Here is a 20,625-nt window from a genome sequence, read left to right on the forward strand (position 1 = left end):
CCCCCGCCTTAGCTCTTATTCATGATCAGATATTTTCATAACAGTTTCTCTTAAGAGGCATTGAGTCACCCCAAAGCATCATTCAGACTCCACTGCTCTATGTATGTTAAGTGTCAGTGCTTTGTGATGCTGATACCTAAAGAGTTTGAGTCTGTCATGAGCATTACTATATAATTTTTTACACTTCGAAATTTGAGTGCCTTTTTGAACTGTGGAATGATGAGTTAAAAGTGAAATACTTGATCTTGTTTGAGTTTTGAAGCAGAAAGAAGTACTGTATAGTGAGACTTTGCAGTAAGTATAATGCTCACTTCGGCATGGGTAGGTTTAGGGGCAGATCCAGGAAGATCAGGCTGTGCGGCTCATACACAGCAAACTCTCTGAGCTCACTGGCTTATCAGCGTGGTTTCTGCTTTAGCATCGCTCTGGAACCTAGGAGGTGAACACTGCCCCTGCTTGCTACCACTGCTTATACACACCCCTTTTCCTCTATGGTCCAGTTTGATGATCTGTATTAGGTGGGTGAGACCATTCATAGAGCTGCATGTAGAAGAGAAGTGAAGTTTTGCAGTCCTATTGAAAAGATGGTGCCATAGGGGGTGCATATCTCTTTCAAAAATAGGTAGATATTTTACTTGCCAAAATCACTACAGGTATTCTGTTTTTAACTACTGTATTTTCTGACATTATGCACCTTCCCCTCTCCTCCCCCCCCCCCCCCCCAAAAAAAAACAGTGCCCCAAAATTGGGGGGGAGGGGTATGTATTAGGCAGGGAAGCACCTTGCTTTGATTCCTGCTCCAGGGCAGCAGTTGTTGCATTACTATTCAGGAAACTGAGGGAGTGTCAGTTGATTCAATGGCTTATTGTTCTTCACTCTAGAAGTGTTAATGGACATGTCTCCTTTTTAAAGATCTTAATTTTCAACTAATTAAGCAGACCTTTCTTAAGGCAGTTTTGCTGTCTGCTCCTGTCTCTCTCTTCCTATTTCACAGTCCTGGAGACTATTTAGCTCTTTTAAAAATCAGAAATCCACCCATGAAGACCAGTCTTAAACTGAAACCCTAGCCATTGCTGTAGGTAAGCAGGAAAGGAGTGTGAGTCACTGAAGACTAGGCTCCATCTCTGCTCTCTGCAGCCATAACTCTGGAAAAATATTTTCTTCAATCTCACTTTCAAAATGAGGCACATATTATATTCTGGGGCATGTTGTATGTAAGAAAATTTGGTGTATTTTTCTCAGAACACAAAGAGGAAAAAAGCACATATGTGCTGTCTTTGTTGTCCACACCTTAATGCAGATTCTCACTGGGTGCGTGTTCTACAAATGTGAATGGGACCTCCTTTGGACCTCTGGCTTAAGGGATACTTGAGAATGCCCCACACAGCCAAGATTTCTTTCATTTTGCATTCAGCAAAGACCTTGGGGCACTTGCCCTTAGAAAGCAGGATATTAACACTATTGTTTTGAATATATGCTGAACATTTTTTTCCCTATTAATATGCACTTTACAGTTTAAGGTGAATATTATTTTATAATTGTCATGACCCAAAGGCATGATTTTGTGTGTGCTTCGGCACCAGAATTATCCCTGCCAGGTTGCAGCTTCATTGCACGGGAGAGTTTCCTATTGCAGAGGAGAACCCCGGTGCAGGGACGAGTTTCCCGCCTCTTTGCAGCTTCTTTTGCAGAGTGCATTGCTCAAGTTGCAAGAGGAATGCTCGGTGCAAAAGAGTTCCCGCCACCAGTATGCAAATTCGTTCCCCGCTATTGGCTAGTTCTAAATTATTCCCACGTGGCGGCTAACGATTGGCCGGTTAACCGTATAAGAGGCTTGAGCGGTTTCCGCCCAAGCCGAAGAGGACTCCACATCCATCTCGTGGGGACTCTGGATACACGGCAGGATAATAGAGACCCTGTGTGAGATTCAGAGGAGTTTGGCGACCTGATCCATCTCCCACCTCTTCCCGTGTTCGAGTGCAAATTTTATAAGACGTATCTCCAATTCCGATTTTGGTGGCGTGTTCACCCAGAGCATCCGGAGCTCTGTTTCGTGGAGCCTAGCAAACTCCACGCGACCGTTTGTGTTGTCTGTGTCTGTAACCGCAACTCAAGCAAATTTCCCAGCCTACACCACTGCCATCTCGGTGTAAGTAAACAATCTTTAAAACTACCGCTAAGCGTTTGTGCCTAATTCCAGCTCGTCGCCCTCCCTCTCCGATCCAGCATGCCCGGGCTGCTTGCCACAGCCCGCGTGCAGCACGAAAAAGGGCTTGGGTCGCTCCCGGCCCGCACAATAATAACTTTTTTGTTCCGGACTCCATAACCACGTCTTCAGCACGAATTAAAGACCTTTTCATTTTCTGAACTTTCTCTCTTTATTGTGGTCCTTAATCTGTATTAGTGGGAGCATCTACATGAAACATTTACTGTGGAGTTGCCTAATTGGCTCTGCAGTAAAGTCTAAGTGTCTACACCTGCAGCCCTATGAGGTCTCAGTGAATTAATAAATGCCGCTTTAGATTAATATTTGTACACACAAGTACAATCCTGGGGCGGCATTTAGTGTGCCACAGCACACATGTAAACGTTGATGGGATTGGCTGGGGCACGAGGATGCTTCAGTGTAGGGGCTGCCTGCTGGCTAGCCCTGCACTGAACCACCCTCTTGCCCCAGCCAGCCCCTCTACAGCACACTTAGCTGTGTTGGAGCAGCCCTGGCCTGGCAGGCTGACCCCCTGGACCTCCTGCCAGCTTGGGCCACTCTGCCCTGGTTCAGTGAACTGTAGTGCCAGATGCACATGTAAATGTGGCACCCAGGAGCAATAAACTGTGGCACAAACTGCACTGGATTTTATTCAGTCACATTAATAATGTGTAGATGTGCCCAGTTTGTATAAAAATAAAAACCTTACAATCTTCAGATGAAAGTTATGTAAAGACTTATAATTCTAAGTGCTCTAAGCTCTACACTTGTTGCATTTATTTTTTTTTCTAATTTTTTTGGAAAAAACAGTTGAAGAAACTTCAATTTCTTCTACATTTTTCTTTTGTGTAGGTGACATTGCAAAGCCGTCTGGAGAGACTCTTTGAGGCCTGTTTTCCTTCCATACCTGTTCTTGAAATAGAAGAAGAAGTAATTTCCTTAAATCTCTTGTTGGAAGCGGACAACAAGCAGATGAGAACTGGCAAGACCTTGGTAAACAGTGGGTAAGTAACCTTTCGTTTAGCAAACTTAAAGAAGAATGAGTACATAAATGCTGCTTTTAGTTAAGTGTATGTTTTAAAATGGGTTAAAACTTCAAATCTGACATCATTCACTAAGTTGAATATATAAAAACTGATGTAGTTTTTAAGTCTGTTTTTCAGTGACTGTACATTGGTAGCATTTCATCTAGTTGATGGTTTCTCATGTACTTTCAAGTGATGTCTAAATGAGAGAGTTAATTAGGATGTGGCTTATTACTTACACTTTGCTACACTTTACTGTATTAATTCATATGATGATGAAGTCTAAGTAGGCCCTGTTCTGTTTGCTCTGGGCTTCCTTCTCCAATTATATGTCTGAAGAATAATTGTTCTGAGAACACGACAGCAATTTTAGCTCCCCCGAGTACTAATGTTTGGGCACAAGTTTAATTGGAATGTATAATATGTCAATCATATTAACAACTAGAATAAGTGGTTAAAGCAGCTGTGTCATATGATTCTTCCTGAAGATGACTTGATTTATGATGGTCTGTGTAGGGAGCTGGTGGATATGTGGAAAGAGCTGCAGGATATCCATGATGCATATGGATTGAGGTACCAGTGGGGAGGCTCTCACAGCAACAAAAAGCTTTTGTGTTCCTTGGGAATCGATACAAGAAATATTGTGAGTTCCTCAATAAAACTTAATTGATTAACAGCTGTTTCTTTAACCTGCTATAAATGTACATGTGCATGTATATGTTTTTATGAATGATCACATCCCTTGATGGCAATAGGGTTTCATGCCAAACCACTTAACAACAGTGAAGATGTAGTACTTAAGTTCTTAAAATGAAAATACTTAAATATTAAAAACAAATTAAAATCATCTTACCCATATTGCATGTTTGTTCTACTATAGATCTTACACTATTGCCCAGGAGCAATTTTTTCAAAGATTGATTTGTTTTAAAGTTATTTTAAGCCAGCACAAGAGAACTTTTTAAGTGATCTTTTTTATCAGCTTTTTACAGGCAACAAGAAGCAGCCTGTGATAGTACCCATGTATGCAGCAGGACTGGTAAGTACTGTAATGCAGTTTCCAAAAAATACTGTATGGGTTTTTGAAAGTATAATCAAATATATTAAGTACCTTCTGTGAAGAGAAACTAAAAGATATTTGTTATATATACTGGACATCAGCTGACATTGGGGAAAGCACTCTTTACAAAGCTGAACTAGACTAATTAGCTTCACAATAAACATCTTGCATCTACACGTGTGGCCCTATTTGGCCTCAGGAAACTAATGAACTCTGCAGCAGTGATAGTACTTGTATTTACAGGTGCAATTTACAAGTACTGCCCTGCTGCAGAGTTTTTTATTCCTCAACACTGCACATGTAGATGCTGATGCAACTGGCTGGGGCACAAGTCTGCTGACTAGCTCTGCACTGGAGCACCCTCGTGCCCCTGGCTGAGCCAAGTCAGAGCAGCCCCAGGTTGGCAGGCTGCCTTCCTCCCCGCCGGACCTCCTGCCAGCTGAGGCTGCTCTGACCTGGCTCTGTGCTGTGGTCCTGGCCACACATATAGATATGGCACCTGGGAGCAATAAATTCTGGTGCGATAAGTACTGGAGTTTATTGCTTTACTTTAATAGCATGTATAGATGCGCCCAGTGAAACGAAAAATAATTCTAATACGCAGACAAAGTATGTGGGATTCGGGATATAGATATAAACACTTTGAACACACGCGACAATTGAGACATTTTAAAAAATCGTGTCGGTAATGGATCGGAGCATCAGCCTATATGGTTTAACATAGTATGATTTGTCCAGTACTAGATGCTTCATTAGAAAGTTCAAGAAGAATCATAGTAGCAAGTATGGTATACGTAATGTTATTTTTCCCAAACCCCATCAAACTTTGCTTTTGCGACCATTATATTGATCTTCTATATGTAACTTTTGTATGTAATTACATGAATATGTTGCATAGTTTAAGAAACAGTATCTTTTCCCAGTATTTTTAGGCATGAGAATATCCCCTTGTAATGTGTTGCACTATCCTGAATGTACATACTCTGTAAAAGTCCTTTAGGTACAAGACTTACTGAATCCTTAGGTTGAACAGATTCCACGACTTCTGCATCCTTCAAGGAATCCTTTTATACAGAATTAACGTTGGGCCCTCTGTACTTCCACATTGTATTCCATGGACGCAATCACTGGTTTTGCTCTGACGATTAATTGAAATATCAGAGAAACAGTAGCACCAGTCCTGGGTGTCATCTTAGAGGCAACGCAAGGATGTCAGCTGCCAGCTTGGCTACTGCCCCAGTTGTGGCTGCTGCTGCCCCTGCCCGATTATGCCTTCTTGCAGAAGTACTTTTCGCTTCCAAGGACACTGAAGTAAAACCCTTTTTAGTTTGTATGATGAGATCATCCTTTTTAATTTCAGAATTGTAAAGTATTGACTTGTCTAGTATCTCATGCAGGCTGCCATAGCTTTATGAGGAAGAACATTGAAAGATCAAAAATTGTCTCTCTGCTATCTCAGTGAAGCAAACTTTCTACTCCTAGGAGGTTTTTTTTTTAAGTAGTGCTATATCAACTCTTCCTACACAAGAAATTTCAGTCATCTGTTACATATTAACCTCTGATATGGAGACTTACTTACCAGGGCATATTTTAATGTATGAATTTACAACAGTTTCTTCAGAGATACTAATCTAAAATCAAGAATACGGTAACTTAAAATTGAATCTTCCAGAGCAGGTGCTTTTTGATTTTTATTAAGGCCTGTTTTATATATTACCTTGTACCAGGATAACCTGCATATAAAGGGACTTTTAAATCTCTTTAGTAAGCAGTGACTTATTTTTGTGTGTATTTAGGAGCAGATCCATCTATTGTACCAGCAGTAAGTAATGGGGAATAAGAGACAGTGTTATACATACATGAAAGCCTTTGCAGAAAATTTCATAACACTCTCATGGTCACTTTCTTCAAGGCTGTACATGTGAAATACTAACATAACTAGATAGGCCTTCTCAAGACCGCCATCTCTCTTAAAAACAATCTTACCCTGCAGCTTCAGCTGGTTCCTCCCCTCTCAGAATAAGTCTTACGGTCCCAGAGAAGCTGGGACTTGAACCACCTGGCCTCTAGACTAGCTAATCTTGATTAACTTCCTTGCGTTAGTTTGGTTTTGGTATGCATCTGTGTGCCCACAGGACCCTTGTATGTTTGATAATGCAAACTTGTGCTGATTTAGGAAAGAAGCCAGAGGTTTAAGTATCCACTTAACTAGTTCTGCTTGGCCTTGAACACTTCGTTCAGCCTCGCTTCATTGGGTCTCCCTCCGTTCTTTTCAATGGATGTAAATCTATGACAGTAGCTATAGCAGACTGTAAACAATACTTGACGCAGAATCAGTTCTTGGAATTGTACTACAGAATTATCTGTACATTATTACAGAATGATAGTTACAAAAAATCTTTACATTGGTTCCTGGGACCAAAATAGAATAAATAGTACTGGTCCTTTCCACTTTGCCTTTTGATCCTTTTTTATAATAGACCACTAGCGACAGGAAAGGGAAATGTCTTTTTGATTTGCATTACAGTTTCTTCTAACTTGTTACTGAAAATACAGTTAAATTTTGATTAAAGAGGACTGGATCTATGTTTTGTCGTAAACCGTTTTTTCTGTGCTGTGTTTGATAGAGCCAGAAGAGGTCTCAGTCTGAGAAATAACATGTGGGAGACGCCCAACTTCAGATAATGCTGTGTAGTACTGGGTATAGTCTCTGTATCTCTTGGAATGTTTGTACATATGACTTCTATTTTTTAGGGTATGCTAGAACCTACCAAGGAACCCTTGAAACCAATATCTGCTGCAGAAAAAATAGCTTCATTAGGACAGACGCCCCCTGTATCACCAGAGATGAACACATGCACATCTGATCAGTTTCAGGTAAAAACAGGAAAAAAATGATGATGATGATGTCTGAACTGGCTTTAACATTTTACAGTTTTAGGTTCCAGAGCCAAAGGAATCTGAGTATGTAAAGGAGAGGTTTTTCTCAATGCCACAGTAAATCCCCACTCTTGGATCCACTACTCATGAGGCTGGAGGGAGTCCCCTAGCTAAGTGTCTAGCTGCCAGCCAGTATCAGGGAGACCTGCATCTTTAAGAGCCCTGGTGACCTCTAATGCCCTAATAGTTTACTTTCTAACAACTGACAGTGAGAGAGTTGTTCTGTGATTGTGAATAGTACCAATACAGCTGGTCCTTCTCTGACTGATGTCTGTCATTAAAAACTCTGGTTTTCCTGTAACTTCTCTAATCTAGTGTCTTATTATTTTTCAGTTCTTTTCTGTATGGAGCCACTTTACCTGTCTGACAGGAATTTTTTTCTAAATTATTATTTAAAGCTGTGCTTGTTGCACTATGTTTCCATTCTCCTTTCCCCTTTATCTTTCAGAATATGTAGGAGGCAGCCTAGCCACCTGGAGAAATAGCCTGGGTGCAGTCATAAAATGTCCATTGCTAGCACATGTGATTGTCTCCACCGTCTGGGCAAAGACCGCGACTGGTTCTGCTGACCTGCTTGTACCAAAATGTCTCCATGAGCAGTTCTGTCAGTGTTGAACACCTCAAGGCTTCTTGAGTGGTGCCTCTACCCTATAAGTCTGATGCAAAGTAAGTTCAGAAAGAGTCTAAGCAAGCCTTTGATTGCACCAGAGTCTAGATTATCCCGTTAGGTACCAATAGACTGCATAGATGCCAAGCATTTGAATGCAGCAGGTCTGGTGAACTGCTAAAGCGCTTTGCTTTGGTGCCTTGCAACAATTACCGGTATTGCTTATTTGAGCTAGTATGATGCTCAGAACCATCTAAATAATTGGTATGTCACCACAGAGTCAAAGAATAAAAAGTTCAATCCAAACTTCCATTTGAGTTTAGGTCTTAACTATGCAACTCCTCTGATTGCATGTCAGAGTCGTAACTTCTGTTGAAGAAACTGCTGTGACTCCAACTCCCTGTCACGTCACAAGGTCAGGTACTTCAGGGCTTATTGATTTCTTGGTCCTCCTACAGTGCCTTGGGTGCATTACAGTTACCACCATGTCTTGTTGATTAAGGTGTTTTGCATTGTTGACTGCACTTGGAACTGTCAACACAGTAGGTGCCCCAAGTGCATCTGTACTTTGTGCTTATCCCTTATCTGTGTCTTTGCATTCAGCTCTTATGCTTGCCACAGCATCAGAACATCAGGGACAACGTGGCCAGAAAAAACATTCATGAATTGGTGGTGCAAGTGCATCCCTTTTTCTAGTTCTGTTTTAAAACAAGTCCTACAGAGAGATTGGTTATTGCCAACAGTGTCTTTCAGAGATGTCCATTCATTACCTTATTCAGTCTGAGCTGAAGAAATGTTTGGGTTTTTTCCCCCAAAACTTTATCAGGACAAAAGAGGGAAAAGCAGCCAGCTTCTTACGGAATTCAAGCATCTCCTCTTACAACCAGGATGATTGATGTCAACTCCATTAATCTAGAAACCTGCTGGAATTACAGGACAAAAATAGCTGAATGCTTTGAAAAATGCTACTTTCACACTTAGCTGGCATTACTTGTGCTAGATGCTGAAAATGGTGTAATATCATTCTTCTTCCTAAGCTATTTCTAAAGTAATAGAGTGACACAGTGCCCTTGCACACTATACTGGCACTATTATTCCATTTACTTCATGAGATTCTGGTGAGTGAGTTGATCTTGCCTCCAGCTTCAAACTGCCAAGACTTTCGCAGATTACCTCCCCTGGTCTGTGAATATAGAAAAGAGGCATCCATATTGGGGAAGATGCATCAGTCCTCAATTCCTTCTGCCTGTGTTGAATTTCCAATCCCAGATGGACAGGCACCAGAATTAGCTTCCAGACGTGTACATCTTTCTGCTCTCTTCCCCAGCGCAATATAGAATTTGATACCCTTTACAAATGGCATCAGAATGGGCTGATACTGGGTAATCTTGGATGCTTTGATTGGTGAATAGATAGTCAGGTATTTACACACAAACCTTAGCTGTTCCCAGATGCTCATGATGAAGAAAAAACCCTTTACAGAAAGTGAAGAGCAAAACCTTTTGTTCCATTGGCTTTATATCGTAAAGGAATGCCATCTTGCAAGTCTAAAGCTTAAAGACTTGGCTTACAGGATGATTCTGTACCCTGGGAATGGGGGTACTCTGGGTTGCTGTCTACAGATGCAGTTTGATCTGAAACTTGGTACTACCTACTAGCAAGAACTGCATGGTATTTGGAAGGCTCGAGAGCGTATAATGAATGAATCTTCTCGGATGCCTGGCTTGTTGATGAAGGTTGGGGTCCCTTGCTTGTTCCATATAGGTTCTGGTTACCTTGGCTAACAGAAAGTACAGAATTTGTTTCAGAGGAGATTTCTTAAATTGTTCTTCAGTAGGCCAGCAGTGGGAAGAGAATGTAGGGCAACCCAAACTATGGCAAAGATTTCATGAAGTCTTGTTGTGGATATTGATAAAAATAAAATGGAAATATGCTAGCCAGTCTTAGAGGTACCTGAAGTCTAGTCACAAGCCACAGACCCACCAGTTGTAGCCAGGTCATGGCATGATCTTTGAGATTTGATACGTTAATTCCAAATTCCTTCATTTCTATTTATGGGCTTGAATTTTTCTTCATACCAAGCAGATAATCTCTGCATACAACTCTGATGGATACCAAGGTCATAATGGTTTTCAGAAATCTGGTTTCTTAATAGTACAGGTTTAAGGTGGTTCTTATGTCTTGCATAAACAGAAGAACATGGTTAGGATTGGTCTCTCAGGAAAATGTTCATTTATGAGATTCAGTAACATTCCAAAAAGAATTTCTTCTCGCCTTTATTCATCCAGATAAGTGATAATGAGAATACTGTCATACCAAGCAAGCTACTCAGTAGCAGTCTCCTATTAGTAACTGAAGAATTACTGGGTGAGGCTTTATGAACTGTATAATGCAGAAGGTCAAGTGAACACAATGGTGCCTCTGGCAATTTATAGCTGAGTTCTCACTTTTGAGACAGGACATCTGAAACTTCCTTCTAGTCTCATCTGTTAATCTGCCAATGACCTGTGTAAATCATTTACCAAATATCACATGACTGACTGCTCTTTTCCATTTACTGAAGGAGTTCTCAAGTAGCAAAGGTTCTAGGACCTTAGCTTTTTGCTGGCTGTCTTTTCAATCTTGGTGTCATTAGACCAATGATTCTCAACCAGGGTATAATGGTATCCTGAGGTGCCATTGTATCTTTTTAAAGGTGTCTCAATATTAGCACTGTTAGGTATACAAGCCTCTACACTTGATTCACAAGATAAACTTAAAGATTTCAAGTAGGAATCCATAGTGTCAAAAACATTATGACCTTTTTGTGATCTAAGTTCTTTGCAATAATATAATTACTCTGTAATTTTTCCATAGTAAAAAAAATAAGTGGAAACTAAGAGCTGGCCTTTTTTCCAAGGAGTGCCTTGAGTCTAATGAAGGTTGAGTGCCCTGAGTTTAAAAAGGTTGAGAACCGCTGCATTAGACTGAAACTTTTGTTGAACATCATGCACAGAAGCTACCACTCTGCAGAACAAAACATGATTCTCTTTGTTAGCTTGTCTCTTGGAAGGATAGAACATGAACCACATTCTAATGGGGATTTAAAGTCCTCAGGTATTCGCTTTGTATGTAAGTAAGGTGTTATCTGTAAGGACTGTCAGGAAAAGGAAGTCTTCGCTCAGTTCCAGAGAGAACCAAAAGCCGTGTTATGGACAAGTGGCGAACAAGGACTGAATATGCAAATGGAGAGAGTAAAAAGACAAGGAGAGCAAGAAAACATGGGAGTAAAATCTGTAAAGGAATTGAAAAGTAGTGATTCTTGCCAAAAAGCGTAGACCTCACTTAAATCACTTTATGTATTTGGAAAGACTAACTACAGACTATTAGACTTCTCTTCACTTCATATGTGCCTCACAAATCTGGTTAGGATATGGAAAAGTAACTTGTTAAAGAAACAAAACCAAAAAAACGCTCCATACTTTAAGCTCAGGTTCTTAATTTTATCTAGTTTTAGTAATCTCATTTAGCCGTCAGAGAATTGTAAACTTTACTGACTTGCCCCCCTTTCCCTCCCCCCCCCAATCAATTTAATACACATTAAATTCATTTTTATTTCAGATTGGCATCTGAGCTCCGCTTTGATCAGTTACTTGTCAACAGTTGTTTTTCTGCCCCACTCTTGAATGCTCATGCCAGCAGGGCACATCTCCATAAACTCAATGTGAAATGACACCTTGATTATGGATCACTGCAATAGCTAATTTACATCTCTGGTGCTATATCTAGAGAGTTGTCCATTTTATTCCATAGCAAGCCTGAAATAAAAGGTGCATAAAAACTCATTAAGCATGAGGGGAAGATCTACTTAAGGAGCTGCCCTCTCAACAATTACACTGACTTAAATCTCTGGGAGCAGGGACCCTTTGTATTTTTCTGAATCCACACAATAGGAGTTCAATCCATAACTAGGAGTTTGAGGCACGACAGGAAAACTAATAGTAGTTAGTTCCAGTCAAGATTTTTGCAGAGTTACTGTATAACCTGCCTCATGTCTATTGGTGTTGTGCTCTGATTTTTCAACTGTGGCTTAACACTCAATGCCTTGCTGTCTCTGTTCTTCTTTCAACATTCCTTTTTTTCTCTCGTCTTTTTTCGTTTTTTTTATATTATCATCCTAGTATATATCAAAGCTCTTGTTCATGTTTCAAAATACCTTCTTTATACTGGGGGACACGTTTTCTTTGGCAAAGCCTGAGGTTGTCATCCTCCAAATGTACAGAATGACTTAAGGTTTTCTTGTTTGTGTCAATGCTTATGCTGAACTTCAATCTTTTGAGCTCCATTGTTCCATGCTGTGACCCAGCCCTTGCGAGAAGAGACTTTCCACCGGTTCTTTTCTGAAGGTGTTGCAGCAGATTAATTACTTCTTTTTGGAAGGTGTTAATCATAGCATATCTACATGTTCACATTATCTGCAGAGTTGGAGATGAAATGTAATGATATCAACTTTGTACTTGGCTATTAGACTGATCGGTCTTCAATTAAATTGTTAGGCGGGCTCTTAAAAAGCACTGTTAATTGGGTTAGGGGCCACCAGGATTGCTAGCAGTGACAGATGCACACAACCCTGCTATTGGCTACCAGCCAGAGACTGCTATGGAACCCCCTCCAGTTACACGTGAGAGATCCAAGAATGTATATCTGCCTTGCTATGTACACTAAGAGAACAAAAATCACAGGTAAGAAAATTCCTTTGGAGTAAGAGATGAAAGAACTTGCTACAGTTTAAAGTGCATTGAAGCAGCTCTGAAATACTTTAGGAAGGAAGGTGGTGTTTCAAAACAGTTGGGAATTCTTGTATAGTAACATAGCCAATAAATACTTACGATTAATATGTGAATTTCTGGTACTAAACAAGACTCACGGTGGGGAGAAAGCTTCAGCATCTGTTTATAGCAACTGTTTAAATATTAGTGGTAAACTTGCATTGCCAATGTAGTTTTGCAACTCTCTTGCTCTAGTTCAGTTTTAATGAGTTACTTTTATGTAGACAACCTTTTAAAACTTAAACTTTTTTTTAGGGTTAAAGACACTCCTACTCCAAGTCCTATTAGTGTGCTAAAAGGGAATCTTAAAAGCAGATAAAATTGCTACACCAGAAAGCCATAACAATTACACAGTAGAACAAGAGATCTTTCAATTTCCTCCTCTTACTTTCTGAGCACTCCAGGTAACCCCTAGTTTTTGGGCCTGTTTGCCAGCCTCTGTATGGCCCTTCCTATATAAATCTGATTTAGGGTGGCCAGGGGGGAGGGAGGGCCCAGTCCTATCATTCATTTCTCTTGTTCCTTGTTGGGCATTCTTTTGGTAGTTAAAAATATCGCATTAGGAGAACTACTGAAAATACTGAAGCTTCCACAGGGTGTTTTGCCAAACTAAAACTTAAAATTCTCATATCTGAACTTTGCCATTGTCTGTATTTTCTAGGGTACTTGTATGGAGCTTTGAATTATCAGTGTAGTCAGAGCCCTCCTAGGGGCAAAGCTAATAGAACCAGGAACTATTCCTTGCATTTAATTGTGTCCAGATCATCTTGTGTCCAGCCCCCTCACTTTCACTTCATATGCTGTCTTGGAGAGGGCGGATGCTCCCCTCTTCATATATTTTTGGAGGTATCACCAAGGTTACCTACAGGTTTTTGCAATTTATATAGAGCTTTCTGCTTGATAACTATCCAAGCTAACAGAATAAATTTTGTCCCCTGAAGCACGATGGTATACGTTTCTATGTTGAAGCTAAATAGTTTGGGTTTTTTTCTGCAGCAAGGGGCTGTTGACACTTTTTTACCTTGTTCTGCTAACATTTGAGTGAATCATATGTCTGAGAAAGTAGGGCTGCTGGCAGACATGAAAAAAAAAGAGAAGAAATGGCGTTTTACTTTAAACTTTGTGCACTCCTGCACTGAGCCCAGCACGTGCCCAGAACAGGCATCGCGTTAGTTGGACCCAGTTCGCTCAACATCTGTATGAACTGGGCATGTTAGTGCAGCATTCTTGGCACTTTTATCTAACAGCTGATTGAATTTTATCTAATAGCTGCTGAAGCATCCAATCTATACAGACACTGAGGAGCCGGGTTGAACTACTATGCTGCCCCTTCCGGTGAAGCTTGTTTTTTTTTTCACGTCTGTCAGCAGCCTAGACATCTACCTGAGAGAGAGAGTGGTATAATTTTAACATAGTTTTGCCAGCTCGCCTCAGTTCTGACTCTAAATGCTTCTGAGTTTAATCCTGGGTTTCTCTTTAATGGGGACGTTGAGCTGTTGTGGGATGCTTGTCTGACTAATTGGGGGCTAGTAAGAAAATTTTTGTCAGGAGAGCTATGATTCAAGCTCGTTTCCCTCTTAATGGAAGAGGTGGTGAACTGTCCTTTTTAGCCCACTGCTGCTTCCCTTTTATAAGCAAAGCTGCTTCCAGAGTTGGTATGCTTTTGGTACTACACATTTCAAACAAATTGCTGGTTGTAGCTATTGTAACTACATCAGTTGCAGCATCTCCATTGGCACAACTAGTTTTCTTTGTCATTAACTTGAATGGCAGTATTTTAAGGGCTAACAGCAAATAAACATTGGACGTGGCATTAAATCCTTTTGGATACCACAGTGATGTACTACTTAAAGCATACTCATCTGTACTGGAAACATTGCAAAGGCATTGGGTGAAAGATGTCTGAGGTAAAGTGCTGCTGTGAGTAAATACAGAATTCCCTACCCTTCTCTTTTTTTTTTTTTTAAATAAAACTCAAATTTTGAGAAACTAAAGGTTCTCAAATTGTGTGCACCTGGCTCAAGCTTCTGAAACTGTTTTGTGACATTGTGTGATTTGTCAGCACTGATGAATGCTGTCAGCTTTTGGAGAAGGCCCCACTTACTGCCAAAAGAGTCAGCATCTGCCTCTCAACCTTTTGAGAGCCTTCTAATTAATCTTTAGAGATATGTTTCAAATTGATTATCAAGGAATTTCTAGCTAGTTCTTACTGGTGACAGAACTCTGAAACCCAAGAATCAAACTTACCTAGTTTAAGGCAGTTCTTCCCAGTTGCTTCTCCAAGCTAACTTCAATTGAACAGCACTAGGCAGAACTAGAGAGGTTGAGAAGTTCTTAATATTTATAATACTTCTGCTGTGGCTGTTTGTATGTTTTGCTGTGCTCTAACTAAAAACCATTTATAAATTATACTGGTTTTCAGGACAGCTAAATATATATCTCCCTCTTCTACACAATCTCTATGGCTTGTCCAGTTTACCTACATGTGCAGAGGGATTGAACAGAAGGAAATGGAAAGCCAAAGAGATTCTCCCAGGAGGAGCCCAAGTTTCCTTTTTTAATCACATTCCTGTGGCACACACCTTGTGTAGTCAAATCTTGACATCCTATCTCATTCTCATTGCTGGTGGGAGTTTGGGACTTCATCTTTCTTGGCTAGATTGATCAAGCAAAGGGTGGTATTCAGTTTTGGGGGATTGTAGAAAGCAATAGGCTCCCCAAGTATACTGGTAGAATGATCTCAAGAGAGGAAACATGGACTCCTTCATGGTGAATAACTTATTTCATACAATCATGCAAAGGTGTATAGAAGTGCAAAACACTTTCTAGAATTATATTCTGTTTTAAAAGCCCCCTCTCCCAATTAAATTGTATGTTTAGTCATTTTATGCACAAATGGTTTAGTCTATTGCTTATGTTTTAGCTCTGTCTTAATATTTTTGTATAATACTTATTAAAACCCTGTTGGGGCTAGATGATTGGGGCAATCTCTGCTTAAAGTTGAGTTCAACTTTTATTTTGTTGACGAAGGTACTTTAAGTATATATTATGAAAACTTACAGCTCACGACTTCTAAAGTCTTAAAATATTTGGAACTTATGTTCAATTCTTTCTCTAATACTTGGGCACAAAAAAGAAAATTCTATTGTGAGACACTTTACATTTGTTATAACCTGAACTGACTATAAAATCTGATTTCTGACTTTTCAACTCTAGGAATCTCTACCACCTGTCCAGTTTGACTGGAGTAGCAGTGGCCTTACTAACCCTTTAGATGGTACGTCTCTCCGTAGAGCCTCTAGCACCAGAGCTAGAGTTAAGAAAGCTACAAAGTTCAGACAAACGTCTCTCTGCTGATTTATTTTTTTTAATATATATTTATTTCTTACTCCTAACTTTGGAAATTCAGGCTTTCTTTCTGATTAGCTGTGCCCCCAAGTCTTAAAACACAGCTATCTGTGATTTTAGTTTCCTACATTCATGCTGAGCACACAAAGCTGCAGTGTACACACCTCATAGTCTCTCAGATTACGATGAAGATCTGACTAGGTTAGATTTGATTTACATGTTTAACCTGTAAATGTATTTTGCCAGTGAACTGATACATTATGAATAGCAAAACGAAGTGTATGGTGGTTACTACAAAGCACAATAGTTTAACCAAAAACTCTTTGCAAAAGATACACTTCTAGACTGAAAGTTTTCACTTTCACAGATATACATTTTCCACTTAGACATTTAATGACTTCATGCATTGCCACTTTTGCTTAAACTCTGTATCAAAATAGATCTAATGTATTAAATTTTGAAAGAGATGCCTTCAAACTTATTTGTGTACATGGTTGAAACTTCACTTCCAAGAGCTTCATATATGTATGTATGTTTTAGTGGAGAAGTGAATTGTCTCACTAACTCCTGTCTCTCAGGTGCAAGCTTGAGGAGAGAGAAAAATAACAGATTGTGAAAACTTGCTGGATGGCAGGTTAGAAGTCTTACAGAGAAAACATTTTTAAAAGGATCCTGCCAGCAACAGTTAATTCACAATGTACAAGTTACTCAATTAACTAAAATTTTGTGTATGTTACTATGGGTGTTACCTAGTAGTTCTCAGGGTATGTAGGCTGCAATGGCTTAAATATCAGTATCAATATGATGATGAAGGAAAGCCTGGATGGACCCTTTTGCTGTTGTCTGGTGTCTTATATCTTTAGTCAAATCATCATGCTTTCTTTTAATAAGCAACTTCAAAATGTATCCTGTTTCTGATTTTGTTTCAGTATTAAAGGGGAACAGTATAACTTATTACTGAGGAGCTGGATGTAACCCTGACATTCATTTCCGTGTATTTACATTGCTTTAAGCTAAAATACTTTATAGTTAAAAATGGCAAATAAAACTTGTCAGGTTTTTTTCCGTTCTTTTTGCTAATTGGGGGACCAGTTACATTTTTAATGATGAAAGAATAACTTTAAATGTGAAAGGAAAAGGCCCATTTATATTCCTATTACAAATTGACCTAAGTATTGTTTCCCTTTAATTGGACAGATCTCTCTTCCTGGATCTTGCTGATTCTATTCCATTTTTAGATCGAAATAAATCTTTCTTTCTACGTAAAGTTACTAGTGTTTGGATTACGTGCTGCATTGTACATGAGAAAATGTACATTGAATTAAGTTGTTAACATCTTTAGAAATTACAAACTAATACTGTAAGCATTGTTTTCATGTCAGTTTTTAAATTGTGTACTGAGTACTAATTATAACTTGCATGTTCAAGTGTGTGTCTTACCCCTTTTTATACATAAACCCCTCCCTTGGCTTACCTTCTATATGGCTGCCTACCAACACGGTCACTGAATTTCAAGCTAGTGGAGGTTCCACTCTTCTGAACCTTGATTTCTTTGGGCCCGTGGATGACAGTAGCTCTAGCAGCACCACCACAATCCCAGGTCAGCAGAGTGTTAAAACCACAAATGTAGTCTTATAACAATTTACTAAAAGCATGAACACATCACTTGACTTTCCTATAAACAAGGAGAACTTTAAGAGAGCGTTTCTGTAAAATGTGTATGTAGTATGTTGTTTTTCTTTTAATGTGTATGCTGTTTTCTAACATTTGTATGAAGTGCTAAGTATTTGAAAGGTATTATCACCTCTGTACTGTTACATATATACGCAGTGAATGGCTCTTAAGTTTTTAAGCACTGAATATGTTAAAACGCTTTCCTTACTTGATTTCAAATGAAGAATTTTTGGAAGCTTTTCAAAGTACTTTATATTAAGAAACTGAAACGTAGATATAATGGCTACAAAAATGGGAGAAGTTCTCCCTTTTGAATAAAAAGCTATCAGCAATATAGTTGACTGTTGTAATTGGTATATATCATAAATATAAATTGCTAAATAAGTTATACTTAAGCTGTGAGATGTTTAAAATCCTCATGACATAACTAGCATTTATGGTTACCTAAAAGTTGTACTTCTGTTCCTTGTCTGACAGTGAATGTTACAGTATAAGAAAAGTGTTTTAACATTATTCATAGCAGCAAACAAGGACAGTTGCGTGTTTGGGGGACACTAAAAGCGTAAGCAATATATTAAGCCATTGATTATAAAACAAAAGCAGTTTTAGCCATGCTGAAAGCTCATGCTCTTGGGAAAGAGACCAATACTTGTCATTTTCTACTTTGAATAAAATGGGATCACACTTGAATGAATTTGACCATGTTTACATTTTATTTAACATTATTTTGATGTCTTTTGAAAATGTTTGAGTTTCTCTGGGGGCGGGGTTTAAACTTTTATTCTTGAAAGCTAAACCTAAAATCTTGCAAAATGCATTTATTCAGAGAGAGGAAGATCTAGGAGAAAGGCCTGTCACTCTACATGGGTTACTAGTTTATTTTTAGCTGCTTCTAAGGTGGTGCATGAGTAAAATGCTACTGTTAAAACCATGCCCCTCGATCATGAAGTCTCTTATGTACTTTGAATTATTTTTGAGTGAGAAGCCCAGTATTCTTATTAAAACGTGGGGGGAGGGGCTTGCTTCATCTTATGATGATTGCTATAGCATATTTCAAAAAGCAACATTCCACTGAATCCTCTAATACAGCAGCTCTGTATTATTTTGGTTTTTATAATTTGACTTTTAATTACCCCCAAATTCACAGTAACACCATCCTCAAGAGCCAAATAATGTACCCATTGTGTCCATATGAAGCGATAGTAAGTTTACTACACAGGTGCTAGGGACCAAAGTGGAGAGTGCTTGGAACAGTTACATAATTCCTTTAATAGCTTTAAAAAACACTTTTAATTCATTTCTCTTTCAGTAGTGTTCACCCCTCTTAGGAGACACATTTTGTCACCATTCATCTACCAAGATACAGTCTCGTTATTCTGCCCTTGTAAGCACTTGAAGTGATTACTGCAAAGATGCTTCAGCTTTTTTTATCGCTCTTTGTTTTTTTCTGTTGATAAATGTGTCCTTAAACTATAATATAGATGGTATCACCTCCCCTGGTTTGCCATAGAGCCATTGCTTCCATTTTCTGACTTGTTTCTAGGAAAGTCATACTTTTTTTTTTCACCTTGCAGTTCGTTTGTGTTGTATGCGTTTAAGTTGATCCGGGAGTTCTGTGCAGAATTTGGTTAGCAAACTTTCCTCAAATATCTCATTAAGGTTTTATAATTTTTCCATAACCACTTGCTGATCACTTAAATGAAGAAAAAATCCATTTGATTTTATTACTTTGTCACTTGAGCAGTCATTTATTTTTTTTGCTAAAAAACATTACATTGCTATCACTGTCAAGTGATAGAAGTTTGTTCCTTAATGGAGATGGAATATAAGCTATTCTAGATCTATATTAGATTTCCCTCAGTCCCCTTACATCTGGATCCAAAATCACTAAAAGGGGGATTTACATTTAACAATCACTGAGAAACTCCCTAATTCTAATTTATAATTTATATATTATGATAACAGCAGGGTGTTTTGTTTTGGGTTTTTTTTGTAGTGATGTGCAAGCATTCTAATAATATTGGTCAAATTCAATAGGAGCCACATACTAAAACCAATAAATTGAACATTAGCTTCATAAAACATTCTCCTATGTAAATTAAAGGTCTGAAATGTAACTACATAGTATAACTTGTTAGGTGTACCTTTGTGTCACAGAACTGTGTACCAAAGGGCTCCTTCCTTTTAAATATTGTACATATTTGATCATTTATACCTTAATGGGATTTCAAAAGACTTGCAAGTCTAAGTGCATTTCTTATAGCCTTCCCCCCTGTTGGAAGTTAATGTTCTGTGTTGTCTCTTCTTGTTGGAGTTCTGTAAACATCTGACAGTACAGAAAACCTAAGGTATACTGGTCTCAAACTTGGTGCATTTTCTCATATTTTACTTGAATCTGGATGTGACCTCGTTTTGAGAAAAATAAGTGCTAGTTGAAAGAATAGATGAGTAGCGTATAATGAGCTAGTAAGAAGGGCAACTGTATTTCTTTGGTTTAAGTAAAGGGTTTTTTTTAACTTCATTTGGCTCAATGTATTAATCAGAACAAGTAAAACTGAGAAGAGCTGATGCATACTGCTGTTGAGAATTATTAATTTCACCAATTTGCACAGAAGCTACAACTATTAATAAATGAAAGTGAGGGAATAACAGCCAGGGTATTTTAATTGGTGAGGTGTTCCAAGTTTGGTACATAAAGGACATTTCTAAAAAAGCCCTTGCATAACTTTAGCCGGTCAACTTGCTTATTTAGCATTTAAACTAATTTTATAATTGTTGCTGTTCTTGAGTTGTTTAGCGACATAAAACAACTGCATACACCTTGGCCTCTAATTATTTGCAACATACATTTTGTTGTAGTACAGACTGTATCGAGTTTGGACAGTGGAGAAAATGTTAATTTTGCATCCCCTTTTTCACTCGCGCGCACACGCACGCACACCCCCCCCCCCCCCCCA

At 38.9% G+C, this 20,625-nt stretch overlaps 1 protein-coding gene across 7 annotated transcripts in view; it reads left to right on the plus strand.

Annotated features, from left to right (window-relative positions):
• The window catches only part of AFTPH (aftiphilin), a 42,348-nt gene that overhangs the window by 13,559 nt on the left and 8,164 nt on the right, over nucleotides 1–20,625 (plus strand). Inside the window, exons 2-7 of one of the 7 annotated variants that reach the window (XM_025191471.1) lie at nucleotides 3,059–3,210; nucleotides 3,748–3,874; nucleotides 4,214–4,270; nucleotides 7,046–7,168; nucleotides 15,863–15,923; nucleotides 17,463–17,594. In XM_025191471.1, coding sequence (XP_025047256.1) covers nucleotides 3,059–3,210; nucleotides 3,748–3,874; nucleotides 4,214–4,270; nucleotides 7,046–7,168; nucleotides 15,863–15,923; nucleotides 17,463–17,594 — 652 coding nt within the window. Of the gene's footprint in view, nucleotides 1–3,058; nucleotides 3,211–3,747; nucleotides 3,875–4,213; nucleotides 4,271–7,045; nucleotides 7,169–7,679; nucleotides 10,529–15,862; nucleotides 15,924–17,462; nucleotides 17,595–18,977; nucleotides 19,053–20,625 lie in introns of those variants that run through there. The other 6 variants (XM_025191472.1, XM_025191473.1, XM_025191474.1 and 3 more) reach the window with 6 other exon arrangements.

The sequence above is a fragment of the Alligator sinensis genome, unplaced genomic scaffold, assembly GCF_000455745.1.
Source record: "Alligator sinensis unplaced genomic scaffold, ASM45574v1 scaffold219_2, whole genome shotgun sequence".
Lineage (NCBI taxonomy): Eukaryota > Metazoa > Chordata > Crocodylia > Alligatoridae > Alligator > Alligator sinensis.